The 14,908-nt window shown below is 46.1% G+C and overlaps 1 protein-coding gene across 1 annotated transcript; it reads right to left on the bottom strand.

Annotated features, from left to right (window-relative positions):
* Positions 1–3,303: 3,303 nt before the first annotated feature.
* Positions 3,304–5,658, bottom strand: LOC123167741 (exocyst complex component EXO70A1-like). Its single transcript, XM_044585603.1, has one exon. The coding sequence runs from the start codon at positions 5,473–5,475 to the stop codon at positions 4,183–4,185; it is 1,293 nt and encodes a 430-aa protein (XP_044441538.1). The 5' UTR covers positions 5,476–5,658; the 3' UTR covers positions 3,304–4,182.
* Positions 5,659–14,908: the final 9,250 nt, after the last annotated feature.

Here is a 14,908-nt window from a genome sequence, read left to right on the forward strand (position 1 = left end):
TTGAGCCTAAGTTTTTGCTTCTTCACATGAGTTGTGCTATCCTTGAAAGGTCATTTTGATTTTTTTTTTGCTTGCTGTTTTAATAAAGTACTTAGATCTGAAAGTTTTTAAATAAATAGAGTCCTCAAATAGTTGCCAGGGAGGCTAAGTAAGCGGCATTCACATCCTGTCAACGAAGCTCTTTTCTATGTCATTTACTCTTGTGCTTCACTTATATCCTATGAGTAAATTGTTGAATAAATTGAATGTCATGAAGTTCAAATCATATCATGCCTAGTGGTAGCTTCACACCGGGTTTAGAAAGTGAAATATTTTGAGGCTTGACAATCACAATATTGGTCATACAAGCAATTCACGAATAATTAGTATAAGGAAGAGAACTTTCACATGCAAATACACTATCTTAGAAATCTTTTGTGATTGTGAGCCCCCATCAAAATATTATATGCCAAAATTGTTGACGTTGGACAAGGAAGACAAAGTAATGATTTATGTTTGTTCATATTCACATAGAAGTTATATTGTCATAGATCCTTCAACATGTGGTGCTTGCCCCCCATCTTTGCTAGCCAAAAATTCCGCACCAAGTAGAGATACTACTTGTGCATCCAAAAACCCTTAAACCCAAATCTTATTTTCAAGAGTCCACCATACCTACCTAAGGATTGAGCAAGATCCTTCAAGTAAGTTGTCATCGGTGCAATAAGGCAATAAAAATTGCTTCTAAAAGTGTTAGATCATTTAGTGTAAGAGAAAATTGAGCGTTGTACGAACTTGTGATGGCAAAGAATAAAAGCGACAGACTGCATAATAAAGGTTGCTATCATAAGGGGCAATATAACGTGACGTTCTTTTGCACTAAGGGGTTGAGCATACAAACAAATAAGCGCATGGCAACCTCTGCTTCCCTCTGCGAAGGGCCTATCTTTTACTTTTCAGTATTTACTTTTATGCAAAGAGTCAAAGTTTTTCTCTCTATTCCTTTTTATTTTTCTCCTTTGGCAAGCATCATGTGGTGAGGAAAGATCTAGGCACATATGTCCAGTTGAATATGGGTAGCATGAGTTATTATTGTTGACATCACCCTTGAGGTGAATACGTTGGGAGGCAAAACAATAAGCCCCTATCTTTCTATGTGTCTGGTTGAAACGTTTTGCTCATGTGTATGCGGTGAGTGTTAGCAATCATAGAAGACTATATGATGGTTGAGTATGTGGAGCTCTTACTTAAACTCCGTTGAATAAGTTGAATTGCAATTGCTTGGTGACTAAGAACATAGGTTGTTGAGTTTCAAGAGAGTTCATTGTTTGAACCTTACCATGTGAATTGGTTGCTACTTTAACATGAGAAATTTTATGAGAATGAATTGCTGTTATGATGCTAGGAAAAGTGATTGAAATTGTCATTGATCAAACTTGTGCACTTTGCTAGCATTCACACTTCATAAATTGTTTCTTTTATCATTTACCTACTCGAGGACGAGTAGGAATTAAGCTTGGGGATGCTGATACGTCTCCAACGTATCTATAATTTATGAAGTATTCATGTCATTATATTATCATTCCTGGATGTTTTACAATCATTTTATAGCAACTTTATATCATTTTTTGGGACTAACCTATTGACCCAGTGCCCAGTGCCAGTTGCTGTTTTTTGCTTGTTTTTTACATCGTGGGAAATCAATATCAAACGGAGTCCAAACACGGCGAAACTTTTTGGAGATTTTTTATGGACCAGAACACCCAGGATGGAACAGAGAAACACCTGGGGGGTGCCCCGAGGGGGGCACAACCCACCAGCGCGCCTGGGCCGCACCCCCTCTTTGCACTATAAATTCTCAAATATTCCAAAACCCTTCGGGGTTAACCTAGATCAGAAGTTCCGCCGCCGCAAGGCTCTGTAGCCACCGAAAACCAATCTAGACCCGTTCCGGCACCCTGCCGGAGGGGGGAATCATCACCTGTGGCAATCTTCATCATCCCGGCGGCCACCACGATGAGAAGGGAGTAGTCCACCCTCGGGGCTGAGGGTTTGTACCAGTAGCTATGTGTTTAATCTCTCTCTCTCTCGTGATCTATATCATGGGCTTTGTTAACATAGATTGATCATATGATGTTTCTCCCGTCTATACTCTTGTTGTGATGAATTAAATCTTTACCCTTTGAAGTTTTGTCTTGTCGGATTGAATATTCAGATATGAGAACACATGATGTATGTCTTGTGGTACGAATACTTGAGGTGACAATGGGGTATCATATTTATTCACTTGATGTATGTTATGGCACTCAACTTGCGGATTCCCGAGGTGACATTGGGGTAATCTATGCATAGGGGTTGATGCACGTTTTTATTATCTTTTCTCCGATATAAACTTTGGGGTCTTTTTGTAGTGTTTTGTGTGGATTGAGTATTATGAATATGAATTTGCTTTGGTTTTATTTTAGTACCAACTCTTGATTAGATCGATCGGAAAGAATAGTTTACATTATTTTAGTACGAACTCTAGGATAGATTGATCGAAAAGAATAGCTTTGAGGTGGTTTCGTACCCTACAAACAATTTCTATCTTTTCTTCTCCTCTAATAGGAACTCGAGAGTGATTCTTTATTGCACTTTGAGGGATAATCATACCATCCAACTATGTTAGCACTGTTGAGAGATTGCACTAGCGAAAATACGGACCCTAGGCCTCATTTTCAAGCATTGCAATACCGTTTTTGTGCATGTTTACTATTTGGTACCTTGCTGTTTTTATTTATTCAGATTATAAAAATATATTTCTACCATCCATATTACACTTTTATCACCATCTCTTCACCGAACTAGTGCACCTATACAATTTGCCATTGTATTGGGTGTGTTGGGGACACAAGAGATTTCTTGTATTTGGTTGCAGGCTCGTTTGAGAGAGACCATCTTCATCCTACACCTCTCACAGATTGATAAACCTTAGGTCATCCACTTGAGGGAAATTGTTGCTGTCCTACAAAACTCTGCGCTTGGAGGCCCAACATGTGTCTACAAGAATAAAGTTGCGTAGTAGACATCACACTGCATCTTGGGCCATTTGCCACAAGAATACCTGAATTTTAAGTGGAAGCTTTGCTTCCCAGATCCACTTATAGTTGCAACCACTGAGAGGTTTTTCCAGCCACTTATACATAGATTTAGTAAAGTACCTAGCATTCTTACTAAGCCCCCAATAAACTGTATCTCTATCAGTAGAGATATTAAGCCCTGCGACTTGCTCACGCATCTTGTCCCATTGCTCCTTCAAACCAGGGCAAGGACGACGCCTAAAAAAGGTTGACATTACAACACTGCCAAATCTCTTCCCTGTGCAGTCGTGATCTGTACATATTTCAAATAGTTGTGGGAATATCAAATTGAGCGGAGGAAGCCCATTTATAGGGTCTTTCCACACCCTGGTAAGGTCACCAGCACCCAGTTTGATTCGTCTCCCCACCATGCTCAGTGTGTCGTGTGTACATGTTAACTCTTAATCACCTTGCATGCATGCAACCAAACACCGAGCATTTGCACGCAACCAAACGACAAGCAAAAAAATGCACGCAACCAAACGACAAGCAAAAAAATGTTCCTCTAATGCAGACAACATATATGCACGCAACCAAATTAAGTGAAGATAATGTTTTTTTGCCTGCATATGCTCAACCAGGCTCAACTGGCACAAGTATGCAAATGGCCAAAAAGCGATGCAGGTAACCAAACACATCCCCAGTGTATATGTTCGAAACAAAATACAAAATCTACAAAAAAAATCATTTTTTTGGGAGAAACATTGACAAAAGTTTTAAGTGCTTGCAAAAATTCGTCTTGAAATCACATTCCTAGAAGGCGTGGCAAAAAAAGGTACTCCTAAAATGCTACTTTCAAAAGCATTTTAGAGCACTGAATTTGTTTTTTTTGCCACGCCTTTCACCGAGCTCATTTGAGCTCGCGAGCAGAAATGTACTTTCGGTGTACTTGAGCCTTTTTGTGCATAAGCTTGTTCTATATGCTTGTCATTGATGGACATTGTTTGCTTGTTATTGTTCACAATTCTGTTCAATTTAATTTCTTGTTTGAATGAAAATATCTGAAAAAACAAAAGGAATCAATGAGACAGACAAAAACCGGAAACGAGGATGCAGTTGCTTTGCTCCCAAAAGTTTTCATCTTCTATCCTTCGAACAGCTCCGACAGGTGACGGCGGAGCTCCTCCGCGCCGCGGCCGGCGGGCACGTTAACCTCCGGGTGGCTGTCCAGATACCGGCGGTACGCCGGCACGACGGTCTCGGACACGGCCATCCGGAGGTCACCCCTGAGCACGGGGCTGGGCACCTTCCAGCCTGTCTGCATGCTGCACGCGTTCTGGAACGCCGAGTGGAACGCGCTCAGCGGGTGCCGTCGCCGCAGAGCGTTCATGGCTCCAGGCTTCCCGCCAAGGCGCGACACCACGGGCGCCCAGGAGACTCGCAGGTAATCTCTGATGTAGCCCTCCATGCGCTCCTCGCGGGCGCCGGCCCAGCCAGGCGGCAGGAGCATGCCGATGGCGTCGGAGCGCACGGCGCAGCGCACGATGGCGCTCGTGTTGTTGAGCATGAACACCTGCCTCAGCCCCGGGAAGGCGAGCGCGGCGGACTTGTCCTCGAGCGCCGCCTCCAGGCACGAGATCAGCTCCGTGACCAGGCTGGCCTCGTCCTGGTCGCCGCCGGCGAGGACGAAATAGAGGGGCACGCGGTTGCGCAGCATGCAGCGCAGGTAGCCCATCCAGAACCCGACGCTCGGGTGCTCCTCGCCGCCCTGCGGCATCCGCCACGGGTACTGCGGTGCGCGTATGAAGCCCCTGAGGTCGCGCACGCAGCGCCGGGACGCGTCCAGCAGGCCGGCCAGCGCAGCATCACGCCGACGCTGCCGGCCTGCTGGACGCGTCCCGGTGCCGGTCAGCCTCAGCATCACGCCGACGCTTTCGCCCGCTAGCTCCGCCGCCGCGGCGTCGCTGGCCGGGCTGCGGACCTCCAGGTTGTGCCGGCCTCGGAAGACGCGGTCCATGGCGCCCAGCGCCTGCGCCCACGCCCTGATCCTCCCCCCGACCTCCCGCCGCGGGAGGCCGTGGTCAGTCCCGCTCCCGGGGCCCATGTCCAGCACCCAGCCAACGTCGAAGCCGGCGATCCATTGACGCAGAGCGCCCGCGCGTGCCGCGGCGGTGGAGGAGAAGGCGGGGAGGAGGAGGGCCATGCGCTGCAGGTGCTTGTAGTCGTCGCCGCACAGTGGGCTGGAGGAGGACGGAGAGGTCGGGCGGAAACGCGAGAAGTGGCGCCGGGACTCGCGTGGGACGTCGGGGCAGTGCTCGTCGGTGCTGGTGGATCCGCCGTCGCTGTCGGAGGGGCCGGAGGGGGAGGCGGCCGGGCTGCTGCCTCCGCTGCTGGAGCCGAGCCGGAAGTCGTCGGCGACCCAGATGCGCGCGTGCATGGCGGCTTCCCGCGCGCATGCAGGGGTCGATCAGTCAATGGAGAAGAAAGAAACCACTAGCGACCTATGGCTGGCGTGAGGGCAACGAGCGCGTGCGTGCAGGAACGGGTTGTGCCGGGGATGAGGAAGAAGACGTGCACGCGGGGTTGCGCTTTCGCTTGATTGGCTATCATCGCGGCGGCTATAGTCCGAAAATGGTAGTTCGACAGTTCTACTCACTGCGTTGACATTGACTTGGAGACTTGGGAGTCTTGCACACGTTGCCAAATGACCCGGGGTTCCATGTCTATCACATATATTTAGATATCAAGTACTAATATAGCTAAAAATAACGCATTTAACATATATTTGCATGTTATTGGCTCCACGCTCCACGCAACCACGGCGACTCCACGCCTCCCGCTTGCCATTGCCCCCACCGCAGATCTAGCCGCGCCGACCTCGCGGCATGCCTCCACGTCGGCGAAGACTGAGTCCGGCGGCCGAGGCCGCTCCCCCTCCCCCTTCCCCCGCTCGATTTCCTCCCCAAGTCCACGAAGCCTTCGCGGAGTTGGTGAGATTGATCTCACCGCTTCCGCATGCGATACTCATGGCGACGGGGGATCGGAGGTGGGTGGAGTGGGCGACCAGGATCTGCGCCGCTGCTGCGGCGTGGATCCGGCGGGTTCAGGAGTGGAAGGCGGCAGATCAGGCGGTGGCGGCGGCGAGGGATCCGGAAACACGAGCTGCGGCGGCCAGGTACGCAGAGGCTTGCCGTACGAGAGCAGAGGGAGAACAGAGGATCCTGGCGAAGCGGATCTACGACGAGGCCACGGTGGCGGAGAGGCTGAGGATGCCTGCCTACCCTCACTCACCGTCGGCTGCGTTCGTGAAGTGGGCGAGGGCGGAGGCAAAATCAGAGGATCCCCGGCGGGCGCTGCGGTGGGAGGGTTTGCTGGGGGTGATACCATCAGGTGCGCCGCTGCAGAACATCTCGTCCTGGCCACCGCCGTCCATTCGGGATTGAGCTCGGCTGGAGCTAAAAACCCACTTCGCCGCGACATGCTTGAGCCGCCTTGGTTCGGAGACCGCGGCGAGGTTCCACCGGGCGCTCGTTCGAGGATGCGTGAGGGGATTTGTATCCCAGGAAAACAGGTTTGTTCTACGATCTCACAGCCGCCGATGGGGTTGAAAACAGTAGAAATGAGGCAGAGCTTGTGCTCGGGGATTCAGGATTCCTCGTCCGCAGCGAGGTCCAAGTTGCCGGAGTTGGGAGATTTTCCCCCTGCGTTGCGACTGGGGTCACCCATGCTGACTGGCGGGGGCCCCATTGCCACGCCGCTTCCGCCAATCAGGTGCAAGAGGGTGAAAGCGCCTTTGGCGAATACGCCTCCTGCTCACGACGACGCAGACGAGGCTATTTCTAGGGTTTTGGGGCAACTCTGGCCCATTCCCTCTCCCCACCGTCGCCAACCTCGTCCTCATCCACCAAACAAGATCACCACCACCCTAGGGTGGCTCCGGAAGGATCTGGCTCGGTCCGGATGCTTCTCTCCGTCTAATCTACATCCAGTCAAGTATCTCCGCCCCTTTGATTCTCCTCCGACACAGCTCAAGATCATCAGGGAGGGGATTGGGGACGGATCCAAGTCCTTTGCTCAGGTGGTTGCCATGGCGGACAAGAGTGCACCGACCGGGGCACCGAAACAGCGCGCTCCGGCCCCGCAGAAGAACTCGGGCCGTCGTCAAGCCGCGGGAGGGGCGCGACCTGCTACCGCCCCCACCAAAGGTACTGCCCCCTGCTCAATCAGTAATGGCAGCGCCTCCGCTGCCGGTCCCGCCTGCCCCGCCTGTGTAGGTTTTTGACGAGCGATACAAAGATATGGTCTGTTTTACTTGTGGAGGGCCTGGTCACTACGTTGGGAACTGCATTCAGAAGAAAAATTGCTTCATCTGTAGATTGGAGGGGCACAATGTCAGCAATTGCGCGGCTTGGGCGCAGCCTCATCCAGTTGCCACGTTCTTCGGTAGCTCTGCTTTGGGATTGGGATTCTACCACATTGATGCTCCTGTGGGTCGTGAAGCAAATTGGCTTAACTTTAGAAACCGTGGAGAAGTTTGGGTCATGAAAGGAGAAATCAACAAGGCTGATTTGGTTAAGAACCTGTCTGGGATATTCTGCAAAAATAAACAATGGACATGGCAGATCAGGCCGCTGACAGAAAAGAAGTTTCTGGTCAGATTTCCACCCTGGAAAGATGTGGAAGAGTTGATTGAGTTTCCTGCCTTTGACTTGCCTATCGATGGAGTATCTATGTCAGTTGAGAGATGGACCGGTGCTATTGACCCGTTCAGCGAGCTTATTGAAGCCTGGGTTGCTATTGAGGGGCTTTCCTCTAAGTAGTGTACATGGAAGGTGTTGTCACAAATTGCTTCTTGTTTCGGAATTCTTGTGGATGTGGATTGGAATGGCCTAATGAAGAGTTTCTATGAGAAAGTAAGAGTCAAGATTGCTTGCGGGGACCCAGCCAAGATTCCCTTTGAACGGATCATGGAGATGAGGAAAAAACTGTACGTCTTATCCTTTACAGTGGAAGGTTTTGATCAGATAGGTGATGATGGTCCTAATGATGATAATGGCCCTACTGGCATATCCGTGGACGATGATAACGAAGCAATTGATGATGAGGAGATTGATAAGGATATCCTGGATGATGGAGAGGAACCCATAGATGATCTGGACCTGGCCAACAGGGCTTCCAACTCAAAGAAAACCCCATCTGGGAAACAGTCAAGAGATGATGGTGTGGCCTTCCATCCTGCTGCTCTGTTAGAGGCATGTGTCTCCCCTGTGAGAGCTGACAAGAAGTTCGAAGAAAAATCAGAAAAACAAGGTATATGCTCCTCCATGCCCTTCTCTGAAGCTGTCAGAATCCTTAGTACTCCCAGCAACAAAGTTTGTGATGTTACTGCACTCACTACCTCATCGAATGGGTCTGCTAATGCCACTTCCCCCATGTCCATCCAAAAAGCTTACTGCTCTGATCTATTGGAAGAGCTGGATATCTCTGAATCTGATACTGCAAGTGGAGCTGCTGAATCAGAAGAGGAAATGGACACATTTGAAGCCCCTGTAGTCAGTGGTCTGAAGATGATGGGTTTAGTGGAGAAAATGGATCTTCCCAATGAAAAACCTACAACCAAGAACAAGTGGGGCCCAGTGATTGCTCCAAGACCAAGTACCAGGGTACACAGCAGGCAGAACATCATGGAGAAAGCTGCTGCGTACAAAATGAAGAAAAACCTGGAAATCCCCTCCACCTTTAAAAGTAAGTCATTTACTACTGAGTCTTTGTCTAATTTAGAGGCTTATGCTTCTGCAGTTAACATTATGATTGGTGATAATGAAAAGGAGAGAACCCAAATTATTAATGATATCACTAGAGATGAAACTGAGAAATGCCTAATATTTGCTTCCCAAAACCGTGAGATATCTCTACCTGACAATTTGGACACTGAAATTAATGAGGATATTGTAGTTTGTACTCCAAAAAATGACATTTCCTGCTCCAATACACCAGGGGGCACTGCTGGTGCTGTAGGTGGCTCTGGGAATGCAGTGAGAGGTGGACTTTTTAGTCTGTCACACCCCTTTAAAATCCCATGATTGGTGTTTTTTGGAATATTAGAGGGCTAGGCCAAAAAGGAAAACTACAATGCCTGTCTGATTTAGTGAACAAGTATACGCCTGATTTTTTAGGGTTTCAAGAAATTAAGAGAGAAACCTTGTCTGACTCCTTTCTCAACACCTTAGCTGGTTCTACTGTTTATGAGTGGCATATAGTCCCTGCAGTGGGCTCGGCTGGGGGTATCCTTGTGGGTACCAAATCCAATTTTTTTAGGTTCTTGATGTTAGTATTAAGAAATATTGCATTATTATCTCCTTAAAAAATAAAGTTGATGGCTTCTGTTGGCACCTGGTTGTGGTGTATGGAACAGCTTATGCTGTAGATAAAATTGACTTTATTGTTGAACTGCATGAAAGTATGGAGGGCTTGTGCTAACCTGTCCTGTTTGGGGGGGACTTCAACCTGATTAGGGAAGCTAAGGAAAAAACATCTGGCAATATCAATACTTCATGGGCGTTTTTGTTTAACGATTGGATTAACAAATGGGGTTTAATGGAATATAAGCTGTCAAACAGGGTTTTTACCTGGAGTAATAATCAAGATAACACCATTTTTGCCACTATTGACAGAGTTTTCTCTGCCACTAGTTGGGATAGTCACTTCCCTCTCACCACATTATGTGCTCTGCCTAGAGTGGGAAGTGATCATGCCCCCATTTTGCTTGACTCTGGGGTGGGTGTGTGTAATCCAACCAGACTTCCTGAGACTTTAGGCCACTCCTTCTCCTTTTACAACTGCTATTGAGACTTGGCAATTTAAAACTAAATTATTTAGGAAACTTGTAAAAGGATGGAGTATTAACATTGAAGCCACCATGAAGAAAAAGAAGAAGGAATTACTTCAGGAATTTGATATCTTAGATGTCTTTTCTGAGCAAAATAGAACTAATGCTGAGGATATCCTCGGGATGAAACAAATTAGGGAGGAGCTTGGTGAGATTTGGAAGAAAGAAGAAACTGCCATGTGGCAGAGATCTAGGGATAGGAAAATTAAAGAGGGTGATAGGAACACAGCATATTTCCATGTTGTTGCCAATCAACGAAGGAGGAAAAATCAGCTATCTATTTTGGAGGGCCCAGATGGACCTGTGTACTCCACTAAAGATATGCTAGAGGTTGCAACTAACTTTTATAAAAACCTTTTTGGGTATGAACCTAAGCCTAACATTCATCTAGATGACCATTTTTGGTCCGAGGAGGAGCTTGTGACAGAAGCTGAAAATGCCTTGCTTGAGAGGCCTTTTTCGGAGGAGGAAATTAAAAAAGCTGTTATGGGCTCCTATGCTAATGGAGCCCCTAGCCCTGATGGTCTCTCCTTTCTATTTTATCAACGATTTTGGGAGATTATCAAGGGGGATTTCATGGCACTGGTGAGGGACTTTGAAAATGGATCTTTGGATATCCAGAGATTAAACTACTCTATAGTCACTCTCATTCCTAAAGAGCCAGATGCCAAAAGTATGAAGAAGTTTAGGCCCATTTGTTTGAGTAATTGCTCGGTAAAAATCTTTAGCAAGGCTATGACAAATAGGGTTTCCCCCGTGGGTCATAGACTTCTATCCCCATGTCAATCCGCTTTTGTGAGAGGCAGGTTTATTTTAGAGAGTGTGGTTACTACCCATGAGGCTATCCATGAAGTTCATAAATCGAGAGAGACTGGGATTGTTCTCAAGTTAGACTATGAGAAAGCTTACGATCGTGTGAACTGGGATTTCCTAGTGGAGATGTTAACGTCTAGGGGTTTTGGGGCTAAGTGGATTAGGTGGAATCTATCCATTTTGCAACAAAGCTCTTTCTGTGTCAAAATTAATGATGTGCTAGGCCCCTATTTTGTGGGGGGGGAGGGGCTGAAAAAAGGAGACCTGAGCTCCCCCATGCTTTTCAATTTGGTAGCAGATGTGTTTTCTCGTATGCTGGTGAAAGCTGTTAACAACAGCATAATTTTTAGGATTGTTCCTCATATCATCCCATAGGGGCTTATTTGTCTGCAATATGCCGATGACACAATTCTTTTCCTAGATCCTAAGCCTGAATATGTAAAAAAATTAAAATGGCTACTTGCATGCTTTGAAAACCTTTCTGGTTTGAAGATTAATTATGACAAATGCGAGGTGGTTCCAATAAATATGAATGAAGAGGATGCTAAGTTGCTATCTCAAATATTTTGCTGCAAACTGGGGGATTTCCCCCTTAAGTATTTGGGAGTTCCACTGCATTACCTCAAGCTGAGGAGGGAAGACATTCAATATATCATAGGTAAAATTATTAAGAGAATATGTGGTTGGAAAGGGAGGCTACTTAGCTATGAGGCAAAGCTAGTCCTGCTCAAAGCCTGCATTACTAGTATAACTATGTACCTGATGTCTGTTATTAAATTCCCTAAGTGGGAAATTAAAGCCATTACTTCTCAGATGGCACATTTCTTCTGGGGGAACCTGGGAGATGAGCATAAATACCATCTTGCTAACTGGGGGCTAATATCTCAGAAAAAAGATTTTGGTGGCTTGGGGGTACCCAATTTGAGAGAATTCAGCATGGCCTTGTTAGCTTCTTGGGCTAAAGGGTACTTTATGGATAGTGATAAAAAGTGGGTGAGATTAATAGACCATAAGTATAGAACCAACAAACCTAATTTGTTGTGGTCAAAACAGGGTGTGGGATCTCCCTTTTGGAAAGGGGTTACTTGGGCTCTTGAAGGTGTTAGGCCTTTTTTTAGATGGAACTTGGGCAATGGCAATAAGATCAGCTTCTGGGATGACACCTGGGTTGGGGACTCTTCCCTAAAAACCCAATTCTGGGAACTCTATGAAATTTGTCAACAACAACAATGTGTAGTTTCGGAGGTGTGGGATGGTATCAATCTGAAACTCACCTTCAGCAGGTGTGTGGGCGCTGAGTTTATGGAAAGGTGGCATGACCTGATCCGGGTCATTTCTACCAAAAATCTGACCAATGAGGAAGACCAACCTGCTTGGTTGTTGGAACCATCAGGGGCCTACTCAGTCAAATCCTTTTACGGCGTGATCAACTGGGGGGTTCTACCCCCATCTGGAATTTTTTTTGTTTGGAAAATTGTGGTGCCACACAGATACCTAGTCTTTTTGTGGCTGGCTTTTAACAATAAAATTCTTACCAGAGACAACCTCAATAAAAGGAGGGTGGTAGAGAACCTAACATGTTTATATTGTAATGACGACGAATCAGTTTGCCACCTGTTCTTTGAATGTGTAGTTGCCAAATAGATTTGGAGTGATGTTACTGATTCTTTTGGGTTTAATGTTCCTAATAATATGACTGAGCTGTCCTCCTTTTAGAGTATGAATAACAAGAAAACTGTCGTTAATATTGCTTGTGTTGCCACCATTTGGGGCATTTGGACTATGTGTAACGATATCTGCGGGCGTGCCATGGACAAGCACCCGTGCGATCTTGGAGAGGATCAGCGCGTCTCTACATCAATGAAAGATCCTCTGTGAGGGCGATCAATCGGTGTTGCTGCGACGCTGTCTTCAACTCCTGGATCGGCGAAGAGGCGAGCTGCTCAGGATAGCCTGGGGTGGGAACTGAGAACGTGCGTGAAGAAGACCCGGGGCGGAGCGCTGAAGGCTCACTCCGGATGATTTGCACGAGGATGAAAAATTCAAAAAGAGATTGGGCGCGATCTGTTCTATGTGCTACCCTCTGGCGTAGCTCGGGTTGGTTGTTATATGGTTGGCCTTGTATGACAGTAGACGCTCTTTTCTTTGTTAACTGATACAGTTCGTTTTGCGCGTGTTTAGCCGTTGCTTTAGCTTTAGTTGTTTTTCCGGTCTGCCATTCCGGGTAGTCCCGATCGCTTGTAACAGTCCTGGTGACTTGTGTTGCTCCGTTTTTTATAAAAATGGGGCAGGGGAAACCCCTTTTGATAAAAAAAAAAGAGGCTAGAATACTATATAACCGTGAATATGTTTACCAAGATCCAAAATAAAGAGCTTCACTTGAAATATTAGTTGATCGTAGGAAACCGAACATCAAAGGAAAATCAAAGTGAACAAATTATGAATAAAGTATAATCGATGACGAGAAAATGCAACACTAGATCTTGATTGCCCACAAATAAAAAAACAAAACCACTAAGTAACATATCAATTATAGTGCTGTAATAATAAGTAAGTTAAAACCATTATCTTGCTAAAATGGTTTCCTCTTTCATGGCTTCAAAGCAATTAATTACCGCATCATTAGTAACCTTCCTCATTTCTCTTTTCTCCACATAACAAATAAGGTTGTACTTCGAGGAGTCATCACCCAAGACGATTGCGCAAATATGTCATCCGGTGGCTACGATGATCTAGGGCTATATTTCCTTTCTTGTTTTCCGGCAAACTAACTTTCTGCTTTTCATATGCTTAAGAGCAACTGCAACTCCAACAGTAGATAAAAAAAGTAGCCCAAAAAAGACAGATTTTTTTTTAAGTTTTTGGACTAATAAATGGCTTACAGCTGACAGAAACCCTGCATGGCAACAAAAAAATCAGACAAAAAAATTGCTATAGGAGTGCTATATTTGGGTATCCACTAGCACGGGACAAAATAAATTCAAAAACGATGACGTCAAGCCTAACCGCCGCCCCGTCAAACTTCTTCTGTGTATTCTGAATTCTTGGTTGCTCCACCATCGACTTGCACTGTTGAGTATCGTGATTGTTTATAAAATATAGGATAACATAGGATTTATTCTACCTTCTTGTACTTCAAGAAGGTCATGTACTCTCTATATGCCCACAAGGCTCAACAATAATTATCGATTCCACCAACCCCTCTTTATTCATCTTACATGCACCAACGTTGCAAGGTGGTACAATCACATTGATGCCTCCTGAAGCTGAAGTATATGCACTCAATCTAATTTCAATTCAGACCTGCCTTTTCATTTCCTGTTATCACACCAAGTGATGCTATTTTTTGTAGTTCATCTGTTCATGTTCAGCGGAGTTGCTGTGGCCGGTCAAGGTGTGAAGGTTCCGTCTTCAGTTGTCCCTGAAACCTCAAGTATTGATGGTGTTGAGGTTATAGTCATAACCCTTCTGCTTTGGGCTAATCTAAAAGTTTCTTTTGCACAAGTGTGCCAACTGCTCAACGGTTTCATGTGTGGCCGGTTGTTATTGGGCATTTGTGTGGTTTAAATCGTTCAGTATCACAAGTATAATATCATGTATCCTGTGTTTTTGCATGCTCCTGCAACCGACGATGACGATGACAGAGATGTTGACCTTTTTGGAGAGGAAACCGAAGAGGAGAAGAAGGCAGCTGAAGAGCGTGCTGCCAGAGTGAAGGCTTTTTGGCAAGAAGAAATAATGTATGTTATCCTACATTTTTTGTATTTTACTGACTCGTCTATATCTTTGCGATGAACCTACATTGCGAAGCATGTCTATCTGTCACTCCTAATATTGTATGGCGTAAGAAATTATTTTGTTCCGTCAAAATTCCCAAGTGAGTATTAGTGAAGAATTTATGTTATTTTACACTGTACTTCATTGTTTCATCTATGGCTCTATGTGGCACTTTATTTACAAACATTGTGTGAGGCTACTGTTTCGAAAATTCACTAGCGTGCTCATCCTCGCCTGCTCACTTTATCGTGAGGCATCCACTCTTTGCAGGATGCGGGACGTCCTCCTATTCCATTTATATGTACCCCGATCATTTAATGCGTACGCTGGACGGAAGAGCCGAAGTCGATACGTACGTTGCGTGCAGATGGACGTGTAACGCCCAACGATG

Source organism: Triticum aestivum, chromosome 7D (assembly GCF_018294505.1).
Source record: "Triticum aestivum cultivar Chinese Spring chromosome 7D, IWGSC CS RefSeq v2.1, whole genome shotgun sequence".
NCBI classification, from domain to species: Eukaryota; Viridiplantae; Streptophyta; class Magnoliopsida; order Poales; family Poaceae; genus Triticum; species Triticum aestivum.